Raw genomic sequence first — 15,849 nt, 5'->3', positions numbered from 1 at the left:
AACTCACCAGCCATCGTTGGAAATAATTTTATCCGACGTTTTCCACCCACCTGATGTATTTGTACATGCCTTTGTTAACCAATAGAAGGTAACCAATCACCAAACCTTATCCCCCGGGACGTCACAAGGATTTCGAAGTAGAAAAAACTCTCTAAAATGACGCGTTTTTTGTTGCCATGGTGACCGAACGGAGAGCGTGCTGGAACTCAAACTCAAACTCAAACATGCGTTTAGATGATAAAAAACAGTGCCGTTCACATGTATGATGAGGATTCAACACTATAACACTATAGAAAGCTCAGAAAACTTGAAATACCATAATAGCACCCCTTTAAAGAAAAAAGGATAATCGTGTTAAATAATCAAGATCTCAATTTCAGTCAAAGTAATTGTGATTAGAATTTTTGCCATAATTGAACAGCCCTAGTCCTGAAGGTAACGCTGACTCTCCCAACATTAGGAGGCTCCTTCAAGCCCTTGTCCACATTGAGCTGATTCCCTGTCCCACCAAATATGTTTTACTCACTAGATTCAACACGTCATTGATCGTGAAACCGGCTGGGAAGGCTGCTTTGTAAGGCTGAGTATGTGATTCTCTATGAATCCCTACATCTTTCATTGTCCTGTTTCTAAATTGGATGAATGACAAGATGGAAGGGGTTCAGAGATCGTAAACCAAAATATGACTTTTTAGTGCCCGACCCAAGCAATAAATCCCAAAAGCAGCATTTCTCATAGTTTTTTCTGCCAGCCATTGTTGCTTGCCAAGACGTTGGCATGGGTCCCATTTTCAGATCTCATATCATTGTCTGCAATGGGCTTAGTTTTTAGGTCTCCAGATTCCATGTGAATACACACTTTGGTGCTGGGTAGTAAACTCAATCCAAATACCATCATCGGATGGTTCCACCGTATTTTTTAAAATACGCCCATTTCAATGTGGATTGGATTTGTACCAAACTTAAGAGGTTTTTTCTTTTACTAAAACCCTCCATCAGATTAAAGAATGTGTTTGTAGACTGCAAAACTGTTTATAACTTTCTATTAGTTTGATTAGTGGTTATTAACCAGGTGACCAGGACAAAATGATAATGATATTAACAACAGCAAGCACAACAACAATAGAAATTGTTGACGGCATTCAAAAAGCACTTAGTTTGGGTTTGTTATTTATTCATTCCTCATTTATACTTAGTGATGTTAAGCTACATGTGTTGCTACTGGTGCCCTGAGGCAGACTGATAGAAACTTGCCGGTCAATGCATGCCAGTGACCTCTCTTATCACCATCAAATCATTCATGCTCACAACCTGAAACTTAACCTCAATTTTCTAATAAAACTAATCATTATACAAAAACAAAACATAACAACAACAACAAAAAAAACAACATACAAATGTAATAAATTTAGAATTTTAAATACCACTTTCAGCAGGAGGATCTGGGAGTCAAACGTCACTTGGACTTTTATGACGTAAGATTTTTGTGGTTCAAGGAACAGCGCTGGTGAGAGTGCTTTAATTTACATTTGTCTGTACTATATTGGGCTTATATTGTTTGGAAGATCCTGTCTTTACAATGACTTGTTCTTTAATGAATCACTGTAAATACTTTTGGATTTTCCTCTGAGGAAAATGATAACACTTGGACATGTTCTGCAAAACATCACTATTTATTTTAAAATCAAAAAATGTTATATAAATTCCTCGCTCAATGACTGTTAGGATATGCTCCAGCTTCCCCACGACCCTTAGTTGGACTATGTGGAGTAAATGGATGGATGGATATATAAATTGCCAAAGGTACTTTTAAAAATCGGTCTAACTCATTACTGTAACTTTGTTAATGCATTTCAATGAACAAAACAGCAAAAAACAATACAAAAACAGATTTTGTTCAAACATATCAACTATCAAATGTTTGTGATCACCTAAGTGCTCATAGAATCTGTTCTTGGCTGAGAATATATCTAAGATACAAAGATTTTTATGAAAGCAACAATCTCTGTTAAATGTTAAGTAGGACTTAAGAAAAATTTGTTTGTGAAAGTAGTTGTTGAATGAAGCCCACTGACTTTTTTTCTTTTCACTGAGATATTGCATTTTTTTTTTTTTTCTTTCTCAAACAAACACATAAGCACTCTTAAACAGGAACACACACATTTACATCCAGCACATGCAGACAGCAGCTGCACTGGTTGCTTTTTATCTTCCCTGTGATAAAGGTGTGACCTTCTCACATCTCCTCCTCTTCATATTCTTTATAGTTCAGTTGTTCGGTGACGTGCTCCCCCTGACACAGAGGGCTCAGAGGGGGTAACTTGAGTAGCCGTCCACAGGGCTACATTTTGCTCCTCCCTTACATCCTTGGGAGTCCTAATTGAGGGTATGTGTGAAAGAGAGTAAGCAGGTGACAGAGATGAAGTGGTTGATAAGCAGAGGGAGACAAAAAGACAGATCTGGTGACTAAGAGAAAGTGGAGAGTGATTGAAAATGAGATATTGCAAGGAATAGCATGGATTGTTTGGGGGGGGGGTTGGCCCTACAAGGATTAGTTTAGGCAAGATACCACCAGCATGCTGCACCTCATGCAGCTTTTGTCTGATCACAGCATGCCTTGGATAGTGCAGCTAGCTTGCTAGCCTATCGCCTGGCCCCTCTCTGCAACACGCTGTGGCCCCGACATGGATGAACCCAACAGGGGGCCAGATATCACGCAGAGACAGTCAGGTGGTATAGCTCAAAAAACACACTCCAAATCTGGGGTGAAGCCCCCCCCCCCCACCCTTTACCCAGTCTCTTGTTTGATATTTTATCTGAAGGGACTTAACAACAATCAAACAGCCCAGCAGCTATTGTGGGCAATGAATTCTACAGGCTTTGAAAACGACTTAGGAGGAGGAGAATAGAAACACACAGTTTTGAACCCTTTCACAGAAAGCACATCCCACCTCCCAAGGAGTGAAAAAGGGGAAGACATCAAAAGTACCCCCTAAGGTTGTGTGTCTCAGTTGTTGAGCCCTCTCACAGTCAGGGGTATGTCCGGGATTGTTAAGGGGGTTAACTGTACTTGGATTAGTTTCATCCTTCATCTGTGTCTGTGTTTCTTCCTCTATGTCTGCGCATGCAAGGATACATGAAAATAAACACCGCACATGCACAGTAAAGAGGCTCATATGTGTACATATGTGGTCATGGTCCATTAACAACATTCATCACCTTTAAGTTGTGAGCTTCTGGTGATTTTTTTGTTGCCTGTATTTTATTCTTTTTCTCATATCCAGTTCCTCGTGGGAGACCATCTTCAGCAAGAGCAGTGAGGTGGTGTCACCCCCGGAGCTGCAGTGCTGCCGTCGGCTGGTTGCGCTGTGCAGAGACTGCCTGTTGGTCGTCTACAAATTTGTATCTGAGTCCCGGGGCTCTCTGAGTGGACTCAGCCCAGAATGGGATGACACCAGGTGAGACAGATGGATATTTTAATATCTAGCTACTTTATTTCTTTTTTGATTTTAAAAACCAACATTTCTATAGGAGCTTTTCTGCTCCAATAGAAAGGAGGAGAGTATTCAAGGTAGCAACTCAGGAGTGTGGAAGCTCCTCAGTGCAAGCTCCATTCAGTCAATGTCCTTGTGCATTTTGCTGAGTTTTTCCTTTGCAAGAATGTTAGATAAAAGCAATTGTAAACCGCTGTTAAAGAAAAATTAACTGCTTGTTACCAAGAGTTAATCTTGGTTAAGCTTGCAGAATAGGTTATTACAATGTGCAATGTTAAGCTAGTACACCCTGCAATCCACGCGTAGTAGCAGACCGGTGTCCATTTATTATTATTAATTATTATTATTATTATTATTATTATTATTATTATTGTTATTATTATTATTATTATTAATGATAATAATGATAATAATAATAATAATAATAATAATATCACATGATACAAACGACACTGGCAATAAATTAAGCCTGCTGGGATGCCGAGTGTGTAATATAACAAGATACATCTGCAATAAATATTTCATTTAAATATTTAGGCTTAGGTGAAAAGTTATTTACAGCAGTCTGAACCCCAAAAGTGCATTGTAATAAACTCCCTTTAGAGCACACTGTCAAATACATTGCTATCATCAGTTATCATCATTACAACTCTCCCAGGAAACATTTCCTCTCTCCCCTCCGTGGAGCCTCGGAGCGATCATCTTCTTCATGAAACCCTGATAAAACAAACAAGTGAAAATCAGCCTCATTCTATTTTTAACGCTGATCGCTGTGGGGGACAGCATCTCAGGTTGGGAATGAGTGAACTTTTAAATCACACATGCTTTGGGCTGGCAGACAGGGTGGGAGCTGAGTTGGGAAAGGGAGAGGGGGAGAGTGCTGTTAACAGGAAATAATGGCCCACAGATTAGCGCTCAGGTTAGCCCGGGGCCCCTCGAGGCCTTCTTAATTCAATTAGAGCCCAGATGAGCCTGAGCAGCAAATGACCTTACGAGCGAGAGAGAGAGAGCTCTTTTTTTTCCTGGGGCTTTGCTTTACATGATTCATAACTCTTGCACATATTTTAACAGCCTATCACTTTGTGCCTACTGTATAAAAACCTCAGCTGTTAAAAAGAATGGGGGTTTGTGTGAAACTGAAAAACAAGCTTGGTTTAGTCTATTCTAACAGTTTTGGTATTGATAGACCATAAATTGTCCATCTACCATTAATTTTGTTTCTATATATGTCTGTGTAAAAAAAAAAAAAGCTTGCCATTTGCTGCTGGACCAACTTCAACCCATGGCTCCTCTCCTGCTGCTGTCGCTGCCGCATCCTCTTCCTCTACTTCTTCCGTCTCTTCGCCCCTCGATGCAGGTCTATGCTTGGTTTAGTTCTGCTAAACCCCCCCCTCCTCCTCCCCACATCTTCAAGCACTGCCCCAACTCACTGCTTTCTGCTGCTGCCACCACTTCACAACTGTAACAAAAGCTTGATCCAACCTGCCCAATGATGGTTGCTTTGGCTGTACAACAAACAGTCTGGCATGGTCTCCTTCTCTTTCCTAACATTAAAATAAACAGTATTGGGATTGAGTCATTTACCATGTCAATGGGTTTTAAATGACTGGATTACTTTTTGCCCAAAACTACACACTGTGCTTACCAAAAATAACATTTGAAGAGAAGAAAGTACCTTCAGACTGTTTGGAGTTCTTTGGTCAACACTGCAACCCATCAGCCAGCTTGCAGTACATCACCAGCAAACCACGCAGCTGCTACAGTGTGTTAGATTTAATGCTTTAATCAAGGACATCATGCAGCACTTTGAGTGCATTTTCAGTACAAGTGGCCCGAGTTGGAACTGAGCACCTCACCTACACTGCATCAGTGCCATGATCAAGCTAAGTACAGCTCTCTTCTTGTCACAAGAAGACAGAAAAAAGGTTTGGCTCACATCGTTGGTTTGCAGTTCAACAACACAACTGGCTCACATCTCTCCATCGGGCATGCGGGGGGGGGGGCTCACAACCCACCACCACTCCAGAAACAGTAGCTGAGAAGCAATTAGGATTATTTTCTCATTGATGCATATGCTTAACATGAGGAGATAAACTGTGTGTCTATGTGTGTAGAAAGTAGGTAGGTGTGCATGCTCATGCTTTGTGCTGTAACGCAACTACCTCCACTCTCTCTACAGTGACCCTTCAGTTGACTTCAGCTATTATTTTTGTGTTGTGTTCATATCTAAATGACAAGAAACTGCCTAACTCTGATTTTTAAGGTCACGTTTACTTCCAGCTGGACTGTTTCCTGCAGTTCTTAATTAGAAGTGAATTATGGATGCTTGAAATATTGCATTAAATATAATGTAAATAAAATCCTATTGAGAAACATGTTTTACAAAGTGTGTTAAAGATACAAATTATGACAAAGGACACATTTATTCGATTTGCATCTGAATTTCTTATTAGCGTCAACAGTCCTTTAAATAATCTTCTTCAGAAGAAGCACTGGATTGCCTTAAGAGAGTTCTATTAATAAAAAAGAAAGGAAACCTCTGAAAAGCAATGAAAAAACCTCCAGGAGCACCCATGATAAAATTACAACTTTATAGCACAAACACAAAACCTGGAAATGTTCCCTGAAAAAAGAATTATTTTTTCAGTTTGTTCCGTTTTATCCATATGTTGATATATTGTTGAAGCTAAAAGATCTATATAATTAAAACATGGCAGCTATGAGGGATGGGTGCATGCTGTTAGCACATGCCAACAAGTGTGAATCATCTTCACATTATTTCAGCTCCATCCATTTCACACCACATCTTTATTTAAAAAAAACAAAAAAAACAAAAGATGCCAAAAACCAAATAACAAAGTTAAGGGTGCAAATTATAAGACCACAAACCACTGGGTAGCATCCAAATTTTTGCTATGGACTGACTGGCTGAGTATTCTCATGCATTAAATAGTATATGCCATACAGGATATCTTCTAATTATTGGCTGATTTGCAACATCTCCACATTGTGCTTGTTCGCACACACACACACACACACACACACACACACACACACACACACACACACACACACACACACACACACACACACACACACACACACACACACACACACACGCAGTACATAACAAAGACTCTCACAGCTCTGAGCTGCTTTTTGGCACAGGTCGAAGTTGTTCTGTTAACTGGGGTCCACAGTGTCTCCATTGTTGACCACACCTGCCTGCTCCTGTTCAAGCACACTTCCTGTGAGGAGAGCTTGGATCAAGTGTGTCAACAGCCTCATGGGTTGAAGGAAAGTCATCCGGCCTGTGTGGGCTGAACAGAAGAAATAGCCAAATGCTGCAGCCTCACTAATGACTTTTCTTGTTAAGCCCGGAATTAATGTCAATACCTAAAGATAATTTTCGCATAATGACAAAAGTTTGAGATACTATTAACTTTCATTTATCTGAGAAGTATGGCAGTAATTAGGGTTAATTGGGGGTGTTGAGCTGAATGTGGGCTCCAGATACCCTTCAAGCCTCTTGGTTTATGATTGCGTCAGCTATCATGCTTGTCTCCCTCTCCATCCTTAGTCATTCTATTTTGTTTTGTCAGGCCTCCTCTTAATGCACCATGGCAGTCACATCTCAGTGGAGGACTTGAGATTGGCCTGTCAAGAGGAACAGGAGTTGATAGCAGCTTTGCATGTAAAGATTGGACACAGTATCTCTGTCTCCAGTGATGGAATGAAGTAAAGCACGAGTATATGAACAAGCTTCCCTCTGGCTTTCAAGCATGCAAGTAGTTGCTAAGGCCTTCTTCTTGATCAAAAGGAGGATGAACCTGGAAGATGCCAAATAAGGGTCCAATTAAATATAGCCTGCAGAGACAGCAGCCGCTTGGACGTGAACCCCCACACCCCCTATTCCGCCGCTTGCCACTACTACCAGTGATTCCTTATATGAGCTGAATATTCTCAAAGTGAATAGCAGAGGAGCTCTGAACAACACACACTCTGCCCCACATGAATGTTCAATATTGGATTTGATTTCGATTTTTTTTTTCCTTCTTCTTTTTTTGGACTGCCATTTTCACGGGCTCAGGGTTCCAACCTTGGAAATAGAAGAGCGAAATAGCACAACAAACTCATAAACATAATCCATCCCTAGAGATGTGAATCTTCGACAAGGGAGTGATCAACTGTAAGGTGCTGAACATGAAAAGAAGTATCAGAAAATAAGCAGAAATAAGTCCATGAATGAAATTAAAATAAAAGTCCAAAATCAATTCACTTTAAGCTACAAAACTGAAAAAGATGTGAAAGGCTGAAAGCAAAGCTTGGAGTGTGAGTGAAGAACTTTGACGAGCGTCAGACTGATCCATTGTTCACCCAGTCTGGTCATAGATGAAGACTATGAGCTGGAGGGATACATACAGCCCACTTGAAGCTGTTTCAAGGACACTCTTATTGGACTAAATCAATTTAATTTGAATCCCTCCTAACTCTCTTGGGTCTAAGACTGTGTTGAAACGGATGCCCTCAGTGACACGTCGTTTTTTTTCCTTTTCAGTCGACTTCAGGAGAAGCTGCTCAGCTAATTTGTCCAAGAGCTATTTCACAGGAGAACAAGAGCTGAGAAAAATGTGCAATCTCTACACAAGCTTTAAAAGAGATATTATTCTTTCACTCTGTAATCCTCAGTCTCAGTAGGTCTTTTTTGAATAGACTGTCACATCTTAAACACTACCACAGGAACTACATCCTATGACTATTGTACTCGTTTAACTAAACGAGTGTTAGATGTACTTTTTTTTTCATATATTAGCAAAAGATCTTTGGTGAAGACAAAGAATTAGGGTCACTGAATGTGTATTATTACATGTGTAGTGCAATAACCCCTGAATGTAAGTCGCTGTTCAAACAGATTAGCATTGAAGATTACAAACTCCCCAGTTTGATTTCTTCTAAATAGAACCCCAACATTTGTTTAAGCTGAGTTTGCCCTGACTGGGAACTAATCATCTCATCTGACATCGCTCTGACAACTCATACCTGACTCATTTCCAGTAACCAAGGAAGATAGTAGCCGGGTTCAGCCACTCCTTGAGTCTATCTCAACCTGACACTGGTCTCATTCTCAGGTACTGGAACGCTGTTAGCAGAAGCTGCCTCACTGCTCTGTCTCGGTGGAAGGTGTCATAGAAAAGTCTTAGAAAGGTACTGACGTCTATGCCTCGGAATGATAGGTGAGGATTTTCTCTTCACGATACCAGAAATGCAAAGGTCAAAGTTGAAAAAGAAAATTACCCTGAAAGACAGTATGAGGGTCACTTTTCTTTTTGTTTTTTTAGCTGTTTCAGCAAATGATATCTGCAGTTAGCCTAATTAAACAGAACTGAAAGCGCTCTTTATGCTTTTACAGGTGTCATGATACTTCAGTGGTTTTATCAGTAGAAGAGAAAATCCCTGTCAGATTTAAAAGGCACTGTTACTCATAGTTGCTGTTTCCAGCCTTTTCAAATACTAGAAAATTTTGTGTTTTCTTTTTTTGTTGTGGTTCTCCATGGCAGGAAACCATAATATCGTTGGGTTTTGGACCATTGGTCACACACAAAGAGACATTTGAACATGTCACATTGTAAATGTAACAAAATACGCTGAATTATGCTCCGCAAAATGGATTTATCAGTTTAACGTTCCTTTATATTTTGGTGTTTAAGGCTAATGGGTGTTATAATATGTGGACATCTCCAGGCCTTTATTAAATGGAGTTGTGCAAATTGAAATGGGTATAAATGGATTATATGAAAAGTGGGCTATATGCAGTCTCAATGCCTACCAAAGCACCCTGACCTCTAAATTGTGACCTTTGCAGGACTAATCCTCTCATTATGTTCATCCTTTCCCCTAATCCCTCCATCCCTCGCTCGTGTCCGTCTGTCCAGGTACCTGCTGCCAGTGACTTCCCAGATCATCATGAAGTGGCCTTCGTCCAGCTTTGGCCGCATCTCCTCAGCTGTGCCACGCTCCCGCAGCCTTTTTGCCACCAGGATGGACCACTTCTGAGGTCACCGTGGCAACCCTGGCTCCTAACACCTCGCCTTTTGACCTCAATGCCCTGTCTCACATGACTCTTACCCAGCCAAATCCAGATTTTAGTAATCCCGGCATCGATCTGAATTGTGGATGCCAAATCAGGCCTCAATCTTGCACAGTTGCCTTGTGGAAGATCAACAAAGCAACACTGGAGGATTTGGGATTACTAGAAGGTGTTGCTCAGTTTAGTTTAGCTTGGCTCCGACCAGCAGACCTCCGGTATCCTCCATCCATTCCTTCAACCTCAGCAATATCAGCCAATGGGTTCTCCTCTCTGTTCTCATTGTAATTGCTGTATCATATTTCATTGTATAGTTACAAGTCATGGTACTGTAAAAGGAAAATAACTACAGATACTAAACAATGCAAGGAATATTTATTTCTTTACTTATTTATTTTGTAAGGTAAACCATTGAATGCAGTGAATGCTGGTGCAGAATGCAGTTTTGGAATATCGACTAAGCTTTTTACTCATCTGAAAAAGTGGAAATAACAAGATAAAATTTTCCTGGCTGTAATAAATTATTTTATTGCTGTATTTAGATTTTAATTTATTTCATAAGTTATATCAAAAGCTTTACGTTATTAACAGTCACTTTATGTTGTTTTTGCAGGTCAAGTTAATTATAAAGACGTTAAACAACTCAAAGCATCTTAACTTCTGAATGCTAATGCTTCTCATTTTATTTGCGTGATATTAAGTGCAGCACTATTAAGTGACGCAATGTTCAGAATGTCATTGTAGTGAAGCCAAGCCTTTTGGTGCTTTAGAGCACGAGCTGACTTGAATGCCGCAGTACGAGGAGCCATGCCCTATCAGAGAGCGACCACTTGTTCCTAATATGCACTTTGCAGTTTGCCACAGAAAGAAAACGCGGCTGCACATCAGTAGAGTATGCATGTCTAGACTTTAGTCTCTTTAGACCCAGATGTAGTGGTTAGACAGAAAAGCTGCATTTGGAATATACTTGAAGTTTCGTGTTGTCATTTATCACTGTGAAGAGGACACTTCACTTCAGCATTTTGTTGTCTTGAGTATAGATGTTTTAGAAACACCAGGGATGTGTTTCATGATTCAGATTGTTAAGCTCACAGAATGATTTGGTTCATCATCTCTTACGTACTGTAACAGCAGTGATTTGCCAGGGATGAGCAGCTGCAGCCTTTTCTGCCTGCTGCAGTACAGGTACAAGTGCCAGCGGCGTCATGGATGTGCCAACAATAAGCACATCTACTACACAAGTTCAGCTGCGTTTTATTTTAGGCTAATATGTCATGGCCTTCTGCAGAACCTCAATTTAGAACTAAAATGTTGATACGGAGAAATGCAGTGCTAAATGTTAGTAGTTTACTTGCTGTGTACAATACAAAAGATGGTAGTCAGTACAAAACAGGACACAGTATGCGTTTTATAACAGTTTTAACTAAGAAGTGTAGCAGCAATGCTGTGCTAAAACTGCTGAAATCCAAGTCTCCCTGCATCTCATTGTTCCATGCCAAATATTGTTTATTTTGCATTTGATTTTATTTGTGTCATTGAAAAGTAGTTCTTTTTCATTGGAGGTATGGGGTTTTTAATTTTACATAGCAATAAAATGTTTAAACAATTTAAACTTTTTGTCATTTGCTTTCTTGAATTAAAAATCTGGTGTCCCCTAAAGCCTTTTTTAAATTCAGTGATTAACACACACAATAATAGAATTGATTCTATTACACAATAAAAATGTGTTTTCTTGATTAACCCTCTAGTTTTGCAATAATTTAGTGGAATCTCATTGTAGTATTTGTCTAAAAGCATAAACCACTGCAAGACCTTCAGTCTCATGAACATTTGCTGAACAGGGATCACAGATGGCAATCCGCACCACAGACTCTTAACATCTTCATCTTATCTAACACAAGTGCACATTATCCTGCACCTTAACTAGAGTGAACGATGGAACATACACAGGAGAAAACTACATGGCTAACTTGTCTGCAGGCTGCAGAGATAATTAGCTGCTCAGCAGTGGCTCATTAAACAGTATATAAATGCACCTGCAAACGTTACCTGGTTGAATGCTTGCACGGTTCATGCTCTCCCTGTGACATGAAGTCTGCAGCATAGGTTCCTTTTAGCTTGACCCTCATCCAATACAGTGACACACAGAGACTCCAGCACCCTGCCAGCTGCTGCCAATCAAGCACAGACACTGACACAGCCCTTCTGTCTGCTGAAAGGATAGAAACATCTGACACATTTATTTTCTCCTTTTAAAACCAAAACTGTCAACAATACATTGAAACTGCGCTAACAGACTGTCGTGTTCACGGCAATTACTCTAAAATAAGCCTGACACATTCTGTAGATTGAGTGAATTAAAAGTCAAGATAAACATATTATTGAATACGATTCATTATTTCCACTGTTTGAAATTTCCTTACCAGTGATTATGTGAGTGGATGTGGGAGTAGTGAGATGAATAAACATGCTAAATTACGCGGAACTAATTACAACGCTTATACAGTGCTGAACTATAACAGTTTTAAGACTACTTTTCCACCCAATATCCATTACCTGAGCAGTTCTCAGGCTATCTGGATTAACCTCAGCGGTATCACATTTCACAGCAGAAGCCCCTGTGGACGGGTGACACTCCTGACCTGTCACTCGCCTCAGTAATGAGAGTGTGTACCCAGCCGGTCTTTCTTGTTCCATCTTGACCTGAAAGCTGCCCTACTCTGATGTGTATGTCTGCACAAAGAAAGCAATGTCAGTTTTATTTAGACCTGTAACAGTAGCATCCCATACAGTTTCTCATGCCCTCTCCACCCCCCTCCTTCCCCTCGTCTGTCAGCAGAAGAGGTGCAGTATCTGACCTAAAGGGCCTCTGGCCTTTGCCTTGGCCCCTGCAACCATAAGAGAGCAGGGGCAGTGACTGTTTTGGCGCTGCGACCCTGCCGTACTGTCCAAAAATATCCCCCTCAGCCAAAGGACTGTGCTGTTCCATGCTGACCTATCTATTCGTCACTCCTTTCCATCCAACCAATTGCTCCATTCCTTTCTCCCCTACCTGTCTGCGGTCCAGGAAGCTTTGCAGCCAATGTCCATTGCTGTTTTTTTCTCTTTCATTTTTTTTGCTTTTTCAACACCCAGATGACCCAGTTTCAGGGCCCTAAGCCGACCGACCTCTGGATTGGAGAGCAAAAAAAGCAACTGGGAGCTGTGTGAGAGGTGGATGGTTCAGATGAGATAAGGAAGCACACTCTCGTGCTAAACACAGATGGTGGGGCTTCAAATCTGCTCTTAATCCACTATTTCAAATGACATGGAGGAAAAAGAGCAGAGAGGTTTATTCTGTAATTACGACTGTCTGAGTGAGGTGTCCAGAGGAACGGCTGCCCTCCTTTTCACTCGCAGTGAAGCTTTAAAGTGGAGCCGCTGGTGGTCAGTGTGCTTTCAAATGACAAAAGTGACCTTTCTTATCAGACAAATGTAGCCTGTGTACAGCTTGTGTTGGACAAGGTATGTGTGTAGGTGTGTGTGTGTGTGGATTATGTGTCTGTTCTACCCACCATGCGGGCAACATGTACTGGGCGATGAGTTGATGTGCCAAAACATTATGGCCACACCTGCCTTCTTTGCTGCTGGTCCTTCGCATGCTGCCAAAACAGCTCCAACCCACAAAGGCACAGGCTCAACAAGACCTCTGAAGGTGCCCTGTGGTATCTGGCACCAAGGTGTTAGCAGCAAATCCTTTAAGTCCTGTCAGGTGTGATGTGGAGCTGCCATAAACGAGATTTTATTTAATTTTTTCTCCCCGGCACATCCTCCCATCGTAGGTTGATGATTTGTCACCCCTCGGACCTATTTCAGTAGGGATTCACTGCTGCTGACTGCGTGAACCTGACAAACCTTCAGGTGATGCTCTGACCCGGTCAGCTGGCCTTTACACCTGCCCACCTCCCCTGCATCCATCATGCTAGGAGAACAGATTGTTCACTTACGGTCTAATATTTCCCAGACCTTGACATGCAGCGTGGTTAAGAGATAATCAAAGCTTTATTTGCTTCGTCCACGAGCGGTCATACTGGGTTGGCTCATTATTGCCGTATGTGTGCAAAGCATGCTCACATATGTTCACTGCTGCTTTATTAGTTTTTCCGGCCTCGCACCTGCCTCATTGTCTGGACATTTACATATGTTTGTGTATTTTTTCTCTATTCTCAAAGGGACAAGTTAACTGACGCCCGCTGCAGTACATCATGTGTGGTGTCTTGTTTACAACATCTTTGCTCACAGCAGGGGTTCTCCATGTAACTGACACATAAACCAACAGATGAACACATGCACAGAGGAGCCTGGATGGTCTTTGCTCAGCTCGTCCCTCTGGCTTGAATTATTTTCTCCATACGCATTTCTTTTTCTCTCCAACATGCAGGTTATTTTCCAAGGTTTTATCTGCATTTCTTTCATAGATGAGAACATTTTCCAGCCTAAGCGCAACAACACTGACATGTAAGAAAAAAAAAAATCTCCAGGTAGCCGATTGGCTATTTGACTTCATGTTTTTCTATGTTCAGCCGTTGTTCTGAAGGATTATCAAATTCTAATGTAATCAATTAGTGAATGCGACCTGCTGGACCCATAGACAGATACTGATGCCCACCACCACCACCACACACACACACAAAAAAACTGTCACTAGATTGTCACTCGATCACTGTAGATTATCGTCTGAAAATTGAGCTAACTTCTTTAATATATAAGGTATTTAAAAATACATGACTCTGTGTATTAAAGATGATTTTCAAGACATGTTTAATTTATGATAAAATGATTTTTCAAAGCAGAGTTTTAGATGGAGTAGAAGTATATACTCTATTTCTCTAATGTATTCATATATAAATATATGACAATATTGCCATCTCTAACTTATTTCTCCTTTTTTCCGCAGGTCTTCCTGAATAAGTGCAGGTGTACATGTTGATCTGTCTTTTCTGTCCTCTCTACCCCAACCAGTCGAGGCAGATGGCTGCCCTCCCTGAGCCGGGTTCTGCCGGAGGTTTTCTTCCTGTTAAAGGGGAGTTTTTTCCTTCCCACTGCCGCCTCGTGCATGCTCAGGATGGGGCATTGGATCAAAGTCATGATTCGATGCAATCTGTTGGTTTTTATTATGGGCTATGAATTGGCTTGAAATTATCTGTATGTCGATTTATGTATGTAAAGTGCCCTGTAACAACAACATTGTTGTGAAGTAGTGCTTTACAAATAAAGCTGAATTGAACAAAGCTGAATATTGGTGTGGATGTTACATGGACAAACAAACAACATAAAGATAATTACCTCCTCACCACACAGTCAAATTCAGCCCAGTAATCCCAGTTACAGGAAATGCCTTTTAATTCATCAGATCAATCCAATAGATGAGATGAAAACTGGTTGAGAGAAACCCACAAAATGATCATGTGGGTAGTTTGAATGTTTAGGGTGAAGGTTTTATTAAGCCTTACAATGATTGTTTTTCTGTACATAAATATGTACGATTACTGTAATGATTTCTGTCTTAGCAGAATGTTTTAATATTACCCAAATAATAACAAATAATAATAATAATAATAATGATATTATTATTATTATTATTATTATTATTAATAATAATAATAATAATAAAAAAGCTGTTTTTTCTAATTAAAAAGTAGCTACAAAAACCTAAATTTGTGGAAACTGATTAGTAGATAACCATTAAAATATCTTAATAAATGTTTTATTGTTTATTTTGTCACACAAAAAAATCTTAATAATTCTGCGTGACAGTTTCTGATGTGAAAGCTAAAGCCACATCTTTCTTCTATTATAAATTTGTATAAAAAAGAAAAAAGAATTTAGTCGTTATATGGAATTCATCGTCAAGAATAATTAAAGCGCTTCTTTGGGCAATTTGTCCAGAAATGACTGAATTAAAACAGACAAATAAACAAGTGTCTTCAATAACTGATGGTTTCGGCATTAATTTATGTCATAAAATGATTGTAAAGGGCACTTTACAAGAAGATTATCAGCATGTTAGATTACAATAAAATGTTGCTTGCAGTCCATTCTGACATGTGTAAAATCATCTCTGCATCATATCATGTGAGAGGCTTGCAGAGTATTTAACAATAAATATGATCAAAACCTTCACATTAAACATAAAACACATGAAAGAATCACTTCACGGTGGAAATTTATGCTCTATCTTTTGCACTGTTCAAATACACACACACAGTTTCAGCAACATAACTTGTGTGCT

The 15,849-nt window shown here is 40.1% G+C and overlaps 1 protein-coding gene across 1 annotated transcript in view; it reads left to right on the top strand.

Moving 5' to 3' along the window:
• ttll7 (tubulin tyrosine ligase-like family, member 7) overlaps nucleotides 1–8,705 on the top strand; it is a gene marked incomplete at both ends in the record, with an annotated part of 68,772 nt that extends 60,067 nt beyond the window's left edge. Inside the window, 3 exons of the mRNA XM_079245021.1 lie at nucleotides 3,284–3,457; nucleotides 4,744–4,850; nucleotides 8,623–8,705. Of these exons, the coding sequence (XP_079101147.1) occupies nucleotides 3,284–3,457; nucleotides 4,744–4,850; nucleotides 8,623–8,705 (364 nt within the window). The remainder of the gene's footprint in view (nucleotides 1–3,283; nucleotides 3,458–4,743; nucleotides 4,851–8,622) is intronic.
• Between the last annotated feature and the right edge of the window lie 7,144 nt (nucleotides 8,706–15,849).

The sequence above is a fragment of the Telmatherina bonti genome (assembly GCF_933228915.1).
Source record: "Telmatherina bonti genome assembly, chromosome: 8".
NCBI classification, from domain to species: Eukaryota; Metazoa; Chordata; class Actinopteri; order Atheriniformes; family Telmatherinidae; genus Telmatherina; species Telmatherina bonti.
Note: the sequence above shows the minus strand (reverse complement) of the source record. Positions and strands in the feature narration are given on the sequence as shown.